We start from the raw sequence: 14,727 nt of genomic DNA, 5'->3' as shown, positions 1-14,727 counted from the left end.
GGCTAAACAAACAATATTCTGAACTATGACCTGAATACTATTACTAATGCAATGGAGCCAGACAATATTATTCCTGCACTGGGGCCCAAACCATATTATTCCCATGCCGAGTCCAAACAGTATTATTCCTAAATCAGGATGCAGACAATATTCTTACACTGCAGCACAAATTGTGTCTTTCATTTCAATCTTATTCATACACTGTTATTTTCATACTGCAGCTGAACTAAAGCACTGACTTGGCAGACAAGGGACCAAAAACAAAGTTTTCTTTCATAAATTGATGTGTTTGAATTTTAGCAATGGATATTACTCATTCTCAAAGCAAAAGGTACAGAAGAGATTTTTCTGTGGAATATATCACAGGGTTATCTGTTTGCAGCAATGAATAAGAATTCCTTTGGATAGTTCTTTATCTGATATTGTTTCATGTTTTTGGATTGTATGAGCACAAGGCATCCCCCACCATTTCTTTCATGTTTGTGCTTGTTCAATATTTTGTAACCTTTATCCTTCTATCTAGGGTGCAGCCTACTAATTGCCTTTCCTCAGACTCTATACAACATATACAAGTAAGTAAGCAAATAAACCAAAAAGCCTATTTGCAGTCTCTCAAAAAATTCAGTTTTATTATTTATAAATACTACCCTCCCATCTCTTTACCCCTTTAGATAAGGAAGAATGCACCGTATGCTAATATGTTTCAAAAACCTCCCATTCGTTAAAGGGGAACTATTGTGAAAATGAAAATTTCAAATGAGGTTCTTCATACTGAAATAAGAAACTTACCGGTAGTAAATACAATCAATTAAATATTCTGCATTGTTTCCGAAATAATCAAGTTATGTTCACTATCCCTCTCTGTTTCTCTTCATTCTGTCTTCATGCAGAAGTTGTGTGTCAGATATTTGTTGACAGATAGATCCAATATATCTTATAGGGGGGCTCCCTTTCCTAGCAGATGTATTAGAGCTCACTCAAATAACTGATTCCAGTACACACAAAATCTAACAAAATAACTGCCTTTTGCACAAATCCTGCATGTAGAGAGACAGAATTTCTGGTGATTTTAATAGAGCGAGCTCTAATACATCTTCTAGGCAAAAGGAGCCCCCCTATAAGATATTTTGGATCTAAGTGTCAATGAATATCTGACACCCAACTGCTGCATGAAGAGACGATGAAGAGAAACAGATGCTGATAGAAGAATAGTGAATATAAACTTGATTATTTCAGAAACGGTACAGAGAATTCTATTGATTATATTTAGAAAGTTTCTTATTTCAGTATAATAAAGCTAATATGAAATTTTCATTTTTGCGATGGTTTCCCTTTAACAAAGCCAATATTTTTCTATTTTTTCAAATAGCAATTAAATATATATTTATAGAACAACAAATAAATGCTATAGGTACTTTGAATTGAATATATATATATTCAGTTGTATTCCTTTTGCAACTCATCTTCTTGATATTTCAACCATTCTTTTTATATTCTTTTGTCGGATGCAGTTATCCAATGTCACGGTCATGCTATAAGGTCTAATCATGAACTCTACTTTTCCTGTGGGATTGTGAATTGCATATTTACATTTATTTTTAGGCTCATGCCCCTAATTTCGACAGCATTACAGAGTGTGGTCTGCTCCTTCTTATGGTTGTACAGTGCAAGGAATTTGCAGGTTATTTACTTAATAGTTGCCCTGTAGAAAGGTGACCATGTAACTGCTTTTTTTTGCACTTTGCTTCTTCACCTACAGAGCACACCAACAGAAAGCACTGCTGAAGGCTACCCTGTATGAAGGACTTTTACCATTATTCTCCCCTTCCCTTCTTTTTACTTTGCTGACAGTTTGGGTTGCATTTTCTCCTTGTGGCATTCTGGCTAAACAGCCCAGATTATTTTTATGGATGGTCGGTATAACATTCTCTAATGTCACAGTAAGTATCGCAACCATTGTTATTAATTAATTAATTAATTAATTAATTAATTAATTTTTCTTCTATAACCATGTGCAGGTGTGCCAAAGTCCCTCTAGGGCATATTTATTTTAGGGTGTGTAAATAGAGAATGTTGAACGTTGGCACATTAACACATTGTAATACAAACACTTTAAAACTGTGTGAAAGAAACTTTTAAAAATATATTTTCGTTATTTATTATCCAGCGATTTTACCCCACCCTATAGACATCCATGTTCAAAAACATACAGATGCCTTTAGTCAAAGCCTTATCTGAGAGACAGCTGACTTCAAAACAAAACATTATACTACTTTGAACTTATGTATCTATAGTAGTAAAATATATGACAGTAGTACCTGTATCACTTTACATGGAACTTTATGAACACTGTAGAGGAAGCTGAAGTTATTATGTCACTTCCTGCTGACTACATTTTGAAGTGCCTTACGTAGGCCATGGTCTATAATTCTCTTATGAAAGCACATGTCATGTACTATAACCAAGTATATTATAGTGGCAATAAATTATTTTAAAATATTCCTACAATGCTCGTACAGTTGCCTACATTTCCCTAACTATTTTATTGTTTTGGAATAAAAGGCGGGGATGGGAAGGGGCATATAGTTTAAAGACTTCTAAGTAATTCCTAAGAATGGAAATTAAATTGACTCAACTTCATTTATGTCCAGACGTTTTTTCTTTAAAGCAGAAGTCAGGATTTTAGCGAGTTTCCTATCTACTCTGACATTTTCAGCCTTCTGTTGCTTAAAGGGGAAGTAAAGTCTGAAATAGAATAAGGCTAGAAATGGTGTATTTTGTATACTAAACATAAACATGAACTTACTGCGCCACAAGCCTAATCAAACAAATGATTTATGCTTTCAAAGTTGGCCACAGGGGGTCACCATCTTGTAACTTTGTTAAACATTTTTGCAAGACCATGTACATGCTCAGTGTGGTCTGGGCTGCTTAGAGATCGTCATAAATTATCAAAACAGCACAAGTCAAATAATATCTGCCAGAAGCTGATACAGCAAGACTTATTAATAATCAGAATTTACAGACTGCACTGGGTACTGTGTTTTGTAACTGCCCAGCAGTTAGGGACTGTCTGACAATTCCTATCCACAGCAGTAAATGAAGGTAGAATTTCAATGCATACAGTCAGGTTTCTTAAAAACACGGTACACATTTTTAATTAAAATATTTTTTTTTTGCCTTAACATGCTCTTTAAAGAAAGCATCGCCTTTTCTACAGTACTCAATGGGGCCTTAGATAATACAGGTATATGAGTATTTTAGTAAAAGTAACACATTTTCAGCCAACTTTGCAGATTAAGCAAACATTTGGTTTCTTTACATAAAGGACATTTCTGTTTCCTGTTGTTACTGGCCCTTTAAAGGATTAAGGGAAAGTTTAAATGTGATAACTTTGTGATAACATATTTCACAAGGCAGAATGAGAGGAGAGAAAAATATAGTCCCATATGATCACTGCAAGTCATCCTTACTCATTCATTTTCACAGTGTCGAGTGATAATATGCCAGATGAGTAATACAAGATCAGAGCTGTTCCACTGGCTGCTCTTACCACTACTCCTGCTAGTTGGCGCATCGGTATCTGGACTACTTGGAGTAATGGAAGAAGTGACCTTCCTGGTCTTCACTGCGTTTGTTACAGCAGCACATGTACATTATGGAGTTTGTGTGGTAGGCACCATTTACTTTTACTTAATGTTCACTGTCTGAATTTGTTTAATGTATCAAGACTCAAAATAGCTGTATAACCACATATAACATTTTGCCTGATGAGTTATTTACAAGTTGTTTGTAAAGGTAATTGTTAGAAACACTAATCTGTGGGTCCTTTGTTATTCTCTGCATGGCTGTTTCTAACTATGTATGTGTTGAAACAACTACTGCAACAAATGTAATCAGGGCATGTTCAGTGCAAGGAAAAATCTTGTTTACTGAACAATCCCCTTTTACCAACACCTTTCATAGTACTTTACTTATCAAATCTCTACTTGCCAATAGGGATGCACCGAATCCACTATTTTGGATTCGGCCGAACCCCCGAATCCTTCCTGAAAGATTCGGCTGAATACCGAACCAAATCCTAATTTGCATATGCAAATTAGGGGTGGGAAGGGGAAAACATTTTTTACTTTCTTGTTTTGGGACAAAAAGTCACACGATTTCCCTCCCGCCCCTAATAAGCATATGCAAATTAGGATTCAGATTCGGCCGGGCAGAAGGATTCGGCTGAATCCTGCTGAAAAAGGCCGAATCCCGAACCGAATCCTGGATTCGGTGCATCCCTACTTGCTAATTAGTGGTAAAAAAACAAAATAGCACAACTTATAAATACAGTATATATTTATATATGAATACAGTCAGGCCATTTTATACAAATCTGGACAGCATTCCCTGTAAATTGAGGGGGTATTAACTGAACATAGGACAAAGAAAGATGCGGTTCGCATCGGAGCTCACCCGGATTAGCTGTGTCTATCTGGTTGCAGCCTGTGCAGCCTGTGCGGTTACTTCGTGCCGGCATCCATTGCAGAATTCAACATGCTCTCGCTTATTCGGCGCAGATCCAGGACATCACAAGGACAACAGCGTTAAATGCAAGATTCAGGCTTTATTTCATCATACACACAGGTAAGAGTTTTGGTGGTGGGTGTGCAAGCTGACTTACGCGTTTCTTGCCGGATCCACCGGCACTTCCTCAGAGTCGACTCTGAGGAAGTGCAGGTGGATCCGGCAAGAAACGCCTGAATTTTGCATTTAACGCTGTTGTCCTTGTGATGTCCTGGATCTGCGCCGAATACGCGAGAGCATGTTGAATTCTGCGGGGTATTAACTGAACCTCAAACTTATCTGGTCGGGCTTTTTGTGGCAAAAACTGGAATATTTAGTGGAAAAAAACCCCTCGTTTTCAAGATTTATTACACTCTTATGCTGCATAAAGCTTGAAATCTGAAAATCCACCATCTCAGACCTGTCAATGGGAGACGTACCTATCTGAATTTCAAGTTATTGTGGTTTGCAATGGTTTTAGCCCAAAAATCCAACTTTTTCAGGCTAAAAATAAAAAAATGCCTAAAAAATTTGCAAGATTTAGGTTTTTGCTTGATTTTATCGAGGTTTCCACAATCTGGTTGATTTGAGCTATTTTATTAATACATAAGGTCAAATCGAGCATGGGAGTTTGGTTGTGCTTTTTTTAAATAAAATATGAGATAAATTTGTATTTTAGTAAATAACCCCTAAATGTCAATATGTCCTAATTACTCCTATTTATTTATGTTATAACATAGCTATTTAACAATGCTGTTGTATAAATATTGGAAATTAAGCCTTTGAGTTTAAAAGAGCTAAAACTGTCTACATGTCTACATCCCTTTTTAAATGCTTTCATTTTAGGGGAGACAACTCAGCCAACACTTCAACATTTACGCATTCTCCCTCAAGAAGCGGTATGCAGATTGATGTCTTGTTGGATTTCAAGAACTGTCTCAAGTTCCTTATGTGTTTGTTTCCAATATCCACAGCATACTTGAACCTTTACACACAGCATGTTGTCTACTTTACTGAGCCCAATTTAGGACACATTTCATGACGAAGGAATAGACATAATAAACCCATTTGTCAAAACAGAGAGGTAATCTTCGGAATATCTAACAGATTGAATAATGTACAGGAGTATCAGTTCATGGCATTTTCTGGTAGGCCATATTGGCTAGAGAGAACAACATTCATCCAGAACTATTCTTCATTCATTCATGTTGATTCCCATTTTTCTGTATGAGAAATCATCTGACGACTGTCCATGATCAATGTACTTGGATTGAATTAGTCAATCAACATTTCCTTCTTAAGTTACAGTAACAAAGTCCAGCTTTTCTCATCTTGCCTCATTAATACAGGAGCACTACACTACTACACTACACTCTCCATATTGGGACAGAATTTATTTATAAGGATTCCTGAACTAATTGACAGGCCCCTTATCCGTATAAGGAATCATCATTGATCACTTTTGCATGTGCGTATTATTATTAGTCCAATGGAGTTCCTTGTTCCAATGCCTCATCCGGTTATTCAGGCAACTGCCATACGTTTAGTTTAATCCTCAGTTGTTTGGTGTCTCTATGTGTATATCTTATTTGTCCCCTGACCTGCCTGATTTCTCAATGGGAAAAACGAGGCTGTTCTACCTTTGTGTGTATGAAGATTTAGGATTTTATTCATCTCTTTAGTAACATGGAAAAACACATGATGCCATGATTTTATTGTGCACCTCTGTAAAAGCGATAAGAAAACAGGACATTGTTTCTGCTACTTTTATTACTGTGTGACAACTTTTGGCTCACCCTGCCCTACTAACATCAAATCCACTACCATGGGCTATAAAGAAAGTTCTGGTCAGGCTGTCTAAGACTTAAAGGGGAACTATCGCGAAAATGAAAATTTTATATTAGCTTCAGCATACTGAAATAAGAAACTTTCTAAATACAGTCAATTAAAAATTCTTTACCATTCATGAAATAATCAAGTTTATATTCACTATTCCTCTCTCAGTATCTGTTTCTCTTCATTCTCTATTCATTCAGGAGTTGGGTGTCAGGTGAATGATCCAATATATGTTATAGTGGGGAGCTCCTTTTGCCTAGAAGATGTATTAGAGCTCACTCTATTAAAATCACCAGAATTCCTGTCTCTCTACATGCAGGATTTCTGCAAAATGCTGTTATTTTATTTGTACTGGAATCAGTTATTTGAGTTATTTGAGTGAAAGGGAGCTCCCCCTATAAGATATATTGGATCACTCATCTGACACCCAACTGCTGCATGAAGACAGAATGAAGAGAAACAGATGCTGAGAGACTAGTGAAGATAAACTTGATTGTTTCAGAAACTATGCAGAATATTTAATTGATTGTATTTAGAAAGCTTCTTACTTCAGTATGAGGAAGCTTATATTAAATTTCCATTTCATGAGACCAGGAAAACTTCCAGTGGGCCCTCATGCTTCTAAACATTTGGTCTACTTCATGGCCATTCCCTATTTCTATGAGAACAAACAGGCTATAATAATAAGAGGTGGAATAATAGATTATTGTATGTAAAGAAAACAGACTAGGAGAATAAAGGTTGAGTGAAGAGAGGAAGAATAATAGAGAGTGGGATCCTGGTCTAAGGTTTTTGGGGTGGGCCCCTGGTGTCCTAGTCCAACACTGGATGGCCTGACACAGCAAGCTTCGGCTAGTTATCCAGTCTCCTGGAGCTCCCACCATCACAGGGATAATCCAAACTTTGAAGATATAAAAAGTATTTAACAGTGTTTGGAGGATTTATGTTGCAAATCTGTTGGAAATCTGATGGCCATTGAGGTGCATATGTCTCACCAAAGATATAGAAGGAGAATTTCAGAGGAGCAATATGTGATAAAAATAATCATTAAAATAGAATATAGAGTTTATAGATTTAAGTCTATGAAAGGTATAGGTCTAGGTTTAATGAGGTTATAGGTCTAGAGAAAAATAGTTTAGGGGTCAGAAAAAAAAACATGTTGCTTGTTCCATTCAGCATGGAGATGATTGGCTGAGTAAACTTGTTGGTGCTATCGAAATAAAGGATGAAGACATTATGAATTCTATGAATTGTATTCTTTCCTGTATTCTAACCACCGTCAGGGGCATAGAAAACAGCCTCATGGGATTTATCATGAAAAAGAATAACGTTTATAAATAACCCCCATTCCTTTCCTAGAAAAAATTAACTAATCAAAACAAAAACATTCTTAAACGTAGCCAGGGGTGGAACTAGAGAGTAAGTATTCCCTGCAGTTGTAGGGGGCCCCACTAGTGTAGGGGACCCAGTAAGGCCTTATTAATAAGCAATTTAAATATATCTTGGTAAAATAGATCAACTTAGCAATGTTTTGGGGCCCTACATTGAATTTGCTGGGGGGCCCAGTAACACCTACTTACAACACTGAACATAGCCATGAAAATATGTATCTGTATCAGTGGTACTCAGTGAAAGCCATATAAATATGCAACGTTTGTCTGTGTATGTGCACATAGTGGATTAAAATGCAACACGCAGCTCATGTCTTGTCATATATTGTCAGGCTGGTACATTTTCATTTGTTTTCCTAACAATGAGCCAATGAATGGAAGAGCCGAGTGTATTTGTGAGACTGACAGTACTGCTAAAAGCAATGAAACCAAATAGGTCCCGAAGAATCTGCAAATGCTCCTGTTATAAAGTAACTTGTTATGTTGGGATATTCTGGAACCCTGTCTCTTGTTTGTTACATTATAGTTAGTTATAAGTGAATGTAAAGCGCTGGGTGACTTGCTGGTGCTATATACTTAAATAATGATGAAATCCAGATTGCTAACACCTATTTATATATATATATATATATATAATACACAAAAGCCATGAATATCTTGTAAATGATATCCTTATAAAGGATGAGTAGTGATGTCATCAGTTATAAATGGTGAGTAGTGATGTCATTTTTGTCACATAACTCACTAAAAATTGTGTATTATAATAAATAAATTACCCCTTATTGGAAAATATGAAGATATTAGATGTAACCTCAGAGTTCCATGACCTGTATAAAATTACTCTGCCTTCAGCCTCATGCTTTTATATGGTCATGAAACTCCTCGGTGACTTCTAATGTCCTTATATTTTACAATAGGGGGTACTTTATTCACTATATATATGTAACAATTCTAGGCCACAGAAATCCTCCCACTACCGCAGATTTTTTTTTTTTTTTAAATCTTTGGTTTCAGATTCCCTTCAGTTTAAAGTCCAGTAAGTGGTCAAGGCCCTGAAATAAGTCTCAAAAATATTCCTGCACTGAGATCTTCAGTCAATGACCCAAATTCACTAAGCGCCGAAGCGCCTAACGCTAGCGTCAATTCACTAGCTTGGGCATTTTCATTACTTCGCAAATTCACTAACGAACGCTGGCGTAAATTCGCTAGTGTTACTTCGCACCCTTACGCCTGGCGAATTTTCGCTACGGACGTAATTACGCAAATTCACTAACACGCGCAGTGTACTGAACGTTACCTTTAACGCCAGACTTCCTTCGCCACCTCAGACCAGGCGAAGCGCAATAGAGTAGATAGGGATTGCTTCAAAAAAAGGTCACATTTTTTCTAAGTCCCAAAAAACGCTGGCGTTTTTTCTATATTATGGGTGATAGGCTGAAAAAGATCGAAAAATTTTTTGGGGCTCCCCTCCTTCCCCCCTACATTTCCTAACTCATGGCAACTTAACTATACAGTGGGCACATGTGTAGGGCAAAATAAAAATTTTATTTGATGTTTTGAAGGTTTCCCAGGCATTTGTAGTGATTCTACGTATTCCTCCATTGAAATTTGAATTTTGCGCCGTATGCAAATTAACCATCGCTAGCGTAACTTCACTTCGCTTAGCGAATCAACGCTAGCGCAACTTCACAACCTTACACTTCCCCTGTGCGCAACTTCGGATTTTAGTGAATTTGCGGAGCGCTGGCCGAAACTACGCCTGGCGAAATGCGGCGAAGTTGCGCCTGGCGCAACTACGAATCTTAGTGAATTTGTCCCTATGTCCCTCTCCTCTTTCTGTGCAAAGTACAATTGCTTGAGTTGATAACTATTAATCTGAGTGCAGTAAATAAACTACAAGAAAAAACTGAGATTTTCAATAGCTTTAATGACTTTTGTGGCTTTGCAGGAGAGCACGTGATCTGGCTGTAGCCTCCTTGCTTGGTTTTTAGTCAGACGTTCCATTTTATTATATTCATTCAAGAGGAATTTAAATGTTTTGGAAAATTACAAAATAACTTTTCTGGGAAGGAACCAAATGGGGGAAATTCATTATAAAGTAGAATATCATTCAATGTTTCTGATTCTGCTTTTTGCCCAAAATATAAAGAATCCCGTAAGCCCCTTGAATGTGGAAGGTTCTAATTGCCCTACAGAAGGAGGGAACGAGAACTGGAGAGGGAACTAGAACTTGAGAAGGAAACTAAAGATTCACTGAGGGGGCAGTAAGTAGGGGCCCAATTCTACATGAATAAGTACTAGCAGGAAGCACAGGGAATAAAACCAAATGAGCACGAGGGGCAAACGCATTGTCATTCACCTCCGTTGTCTCTGTGCGCAAAGCTTTCCATGTGATGGACATTTACATTTCTTAATCTGTCTTCTAGGGGAGGCAACTGACCGCAGATTTCAGCACTCAACTGTCTTCCCTGAAGAAGCTGAAAAGCTGAAGACTGAAAGTATTCGGCCTATCAGTGCTGTGTATGTTTCAAGCTCACAGTAGAGATATAAATATATATAAATATACAGTATCCACTGCACAACTCCATTCAGCACAATCATGTTTTACTATGGAGATAAGTGGAATTTGTTTTAGTATTTTGGAAAATATTAAGTAACGATGCTTGAACAGACGCAACTCTATCATGTAGGGGGTCTATCAAAGGTCGAAATTTCAAATTTTTGTGAAAATTTTTCTACTCTAATAAATTCGAATGTACCCACAACTCAGATTAGATATGGAGTTGTCCTTATAGTGGTCATCTGTGTATTTAGTTCTTCTCAACGAACCGCAGACCCCGTGCCGGAGTGCAAAGATTCCAAGTAAAGGAGAGAATAGCCCGAGAGCACAAATTCTCGCTTTAGAAGGTTTTCATTTTATTTTGCAGAAAGTCCTGCACAAAGTGCAAAATAAAATGAAAACCTTTTAAAGCAAGAATTTGTGCTCTCCGGCTATTATCTCCTGTACCCACAACTCAAATGGGAGGTTATATATAAAAAAAAAAGCTAAGTGTCTAATATTCGATTGAATAGTCCCGACCCGAAAATTCAAATAGAATTTGAATCAAATTCGAATTGCGTTATAATATTCGAATTAGAACTGTTTCCATGGTCGAGGTCTGATAAATCTCACATTCGAATTTGTGAGTTTTGACACAAATTTTTTTTTGAAAATTCTAATTCGAATTTACCATTCGAACCTTAATAAATCAAAACCTTTCACCAAAAAATATGTCCAATTGCTGCCTTAAATGTAACCAAAGTGCAACAATGAAATCCCGCAAAAAAGCCCTATGGTATCCCCTGAACAGGTAAAGTTACCCCAGTATGGGAAAAAGCAGGGTCGGACTAGGGGGCCCGGGGCCCACCAGGGCTGCTGTCCGGGCCCCCTCTGAACCCACCCGGCTCCCCCAGCCTTGCTACCGCCATGTGCACACACACACTGCGTTTTCCGGGCGGTCGCAGCAGGAAAGAGCCTGGAAATTGCACATCGGGGTGCGGCCAGAGCCAGAGCCTACCGGGTTTTTTCACGGTGTCCCGCTGGCCCAGTCTGACCCTGGGAAAGAGTCACACAGCAAAATCTCTTTGAGATCCTTTTGGGAGCATGAGCGGATTTGCAAATTTATATTGAAATTGTGGGCCCTTAACTCCAGAGCATCAGCAGCCACTTGGTCTGATGCCACTAACAACTTCACATGTCCCTTTTACAATTTGAAGATATCGTGATTTGTGCTGGGTTTTGTCTGATAATCCGAAAAATTTGGGGTTTTTCTATCCATAGCCCTGAAAAATGTAGCTATTTGGGTGTCAAATCCGAAAAATTCATACGATTCGAGTTTTTGCTTAATTTCATCAAGACTTTTCCTGCACCGAATTTAGTTATTTAATTAATAAGTTAAAATCATGGATGGGAGTTTGGTCGAGCTTGGTATAATAAGATTAGATAAATTCAGGATTTAGTAAATAAGTCCTTAGAAAGAAACACTGAAGTCATATTATATTGTGGCTTGTACAGGTATGGGATCCGTTATCAGTTACCCGTTAAGTTCTACATTAAATCATTTTGATTATTTAAAACCTTTTTTTTTTATTGGAGGCAAAACAATCTTAAATGATTTTTTGTAGAAAAGAGACAAGGTAATTATGTATGAAGATCCAAATTACAGGATGATCCCTTATCTGGAAAACTCCTGAATAACAGGTCCCATATCTGTTGGAAGCTGCCAGTGTTATGCTGAACTTGATAGCAACATTGTGAGGACCTGTACCCAGGGCAAGGGTGTAAAGTGCAAAAAAAAGTTCAATCTGCCATGTTTATTACAATTTGTGCCATGCCCTGTGCTTGAAGGTCTTTGCGCTCTGAAACCTTTGCTTTTTCTCTGTAATAATAACAGGGCAGCTCATTCAACCTGCCATTAGTTGATTTCAAGTTCAGGGAACTGTCTTATTATTATAACAGAGAAAAAGCAAAGGTTTCAGAGTGCAGAGACCTTCAAGCTCTAGCATAAGAAACTATTTTAAATGTTTATAGAAGCTATACGGCACAGTGCCCATTACTATTGAAATACCCCCTTGTCTGTAAAACCCAAAGGGGCAGAGTTACCAAAGGGCGAAGTGACTAACGCTGGCGTCTTTTGCAAAGTGCATTGGAGTTCATAGATCTTCCTCAATCTTTTAGTGGAAAAAGTTTCTAAGTCCCAAAAAACGCTGGAGTCTTTTCCTTTTTTCAGAGTGATATAGCCTGCAAAGGTCCTTAAAAATTTTTCTGGGGTACCTGGCTTCCCACCTACATCTCCTAACATATGGAACATTAAGGGGCACATTTACCTAGGGTCGAATATCGAGGGTTAATTAACCCTTGATATTCGACCGTCAAAGTAAAATCCTTTGACTTCGAATATTGAAGTCGAAGGATTTATCGCTATTCCTACGATCGAACGTAGGACGATTAAATCCTTTGAATCGAACGATTCAAAGGATTTTAATCCATCGATCGAAGGATATTCCTTCGATCAGGAAATTGTTAGGAAGCCTACGGTGACCTTCCCCATAGGCTAACATTGGCCTCGGTAGGTTTTAGGTGGCGAACTAGGGGGTCGAAGAATTTTTTAAAGAGACAGTACTTCGACTATCGAATGGTCGAATAGTCGAACGATTTTTAGTTTGAAACGCTTGATTCGAAGTTTAAGGTCGTAGTCGAAGGTCGAAGTAGCCCATTCGATGGTCGAAGTAGCCATATTCGACCATTCGAATTTCAAACTATTTTTCCTATATTACTTCACTCGAGCTAAGTAAATAGGCCCCTTTCTATACACTGGGCTCATGTGTAGGGCATTATAACAATTTTATCTTATTAAGGTTTCCTGGGCTTGTGTAGTGTAATGTATTTGCTGCAACATATACGTTCATTCAACTCTATCATTTCCCACCGTATGCAAATTAGCCAACGTTAGCGCATCTAAAGGGATTGTTCAGTATAAAAATAAAAACTGGGTAAATAAATAGGCTGTGCGAAATAAAAAATGTTTCTAATATAGTTAGTTAGCCAAAAATGTAATGTATAAAGGCTGGAGTGACTGGGTGTGTAACATAATAACCAGAACACTAGTTCCATGTACAGAGCAATGTTTGTGTTGGTTTGTGTCAATGATTGCTGGAGCTGAGCTTACAATTTACTGTTGTTGAGATGCATCCCGGCATGACATAGAGACACTTGTATGTACATGTGCACAATATCTCTTCTTCTGAATCTCTTCATTGTAGCAACTCTGCTTTATTTCAGTCTTTACTTTTCAGTGGAGCAGAAAGCAAATCCCTCACACCTGGACATAAACCTGGAGAAAGTGTTATTTAACAGCTCCGCACATGCAGCATTTCATTTGTTCTACAGAGATATTGAAGCATTTGTCACAAGCAGCTCCGTTTACCTGGCAGAACCCACAGTGACAGATTCTATGATATTGGGGTGAAAAGCAAATGAATACGATGACACTCACAGGTGCTACCAGGGTCGGACAGGCCTGTTGGAGCGCTGGAATCTTTGCTGTGGTCCCTTTGCCCTTTCTGAAGCATTAAAGGGGTTTTTCGCCTTTGGATTAACGTTTAGTATGATGTAGAGAGGGATATTCTGAGACAATTTGCATTGGTTTTCATTTTTTATTATTTGTGGTTTTTGAGTTATTTCGCTTTTTATTCAGCAGCTGTCAAATTCAGCAGTCTAGTTGCTAGGGTCCACATTTACCTAGCAACCATGCATTGATTTGAGAAGAGACTGGAATATGAATAGGAGAGGATCTAACGAGAAAGATGAGTCATAAAAAGTAGTGATAACAAAAAGGTTATTTATCAAAGTCTGGACCTATCTCAATATTTTCTGCTACAAACTCTGATCAATTCCGCTCCAGTTCTTTACGCTTATTTTTTATTACACTTTGGCAAAAAATTGCTTTGGTGGGAAAAAAATCAGATTTTCACGATTCTTTCGGATTTTTCATCTGATTTTCATGATTTTTTTGGCTTTACACACAAAAACTCCGATTTGTGATCAAAAACTTCGGGGTATTGCAGGAAACCCAGCGCACATCATAAAATCATTGGGACTTCTCCCATTGACTTATATGCAACCTCGACAGCTCTGAGATTTTCTGATTCTGACTTTTCCATCCTCGGGGTTTAAAGGACAAGGAAAGTCTAAAATAGAATAAGGCTAGAAATGATGTATTTTGTATACTAAATATAAACATGAACTTACTGTACCACAAGCCTAATCAAACAAATAATTTATGCTTTCAAAGTTGGCTACAGGGGGCTGTCATGTAACTTTGTTAAACATCTTTGCAAGACTAAGACTGTGCACATGCTCAGTGTGGTCTGGGCTGCTTAGGGATCGTCATAAACAAAGCTGCTTGAGTTC

General features: G+C 37.8%; 1 protein-coding gene across 2 annotated transcripts in view; it reads left to right on the top strand.

The window, feature by feature from the left end:
• Nucleotides 1-10,435, top strand: part of LOC108719241 (ethanolaminephosphotransferase 1) — a 41,526-nt gene extending 31,091 nt beyond the window's left edge. The window contains exons 7-11 of one of the 2 annotated variants that reach the window (XM_041566417.1): nt 524-572; nt 1,760-1,940; nt 3,490-3,672; nt 5,395-5,447; nt 10,202-10,435. In XM_041566417.1, coding sequence (XP_041422351.1) covers nt 524-572; nt 1,760-1,940; nt 3,490-3,672; nt 5,395-5,447; nt 10,202-10,214 — 479 coding nt within the window. In that variant the 3' untranslated portion in view covers nt 10,215-10,435. Of the gene's footprint in view, nt 1-523; nt 573-1,759; nt 1,941-3,489; nt 3,673-5,394; nt 5,628-10,201 lie in introns of those variants that run through there. The other variant, XM_018267978.2, reaches the window with a different exon arrangement.
• Nucleotides 10,436-14,727: the final 4,292 nt, after the last annotated feature.

Source organism: Xenopus laevis, chromosome 6L (assembly GCF_017654675.1).
Source record: "Xenopus laevis strain J_2021 chromosome 6L, Xenopus_laevis_v10.1, whole genome shotgun sequence".
In the NCBI taxonomy this organism is placed as follows: Eukaryota; Metazoa; Chordata; class Amphibia; order Anura; family Pipidae; genus Xenopus; species Xenopus laevis.
The sequence above is the reverse complement of the archived record's forward strand: the minus strand, read 5'-3'. Positions and strand labels throughout refer to the sequence as shown.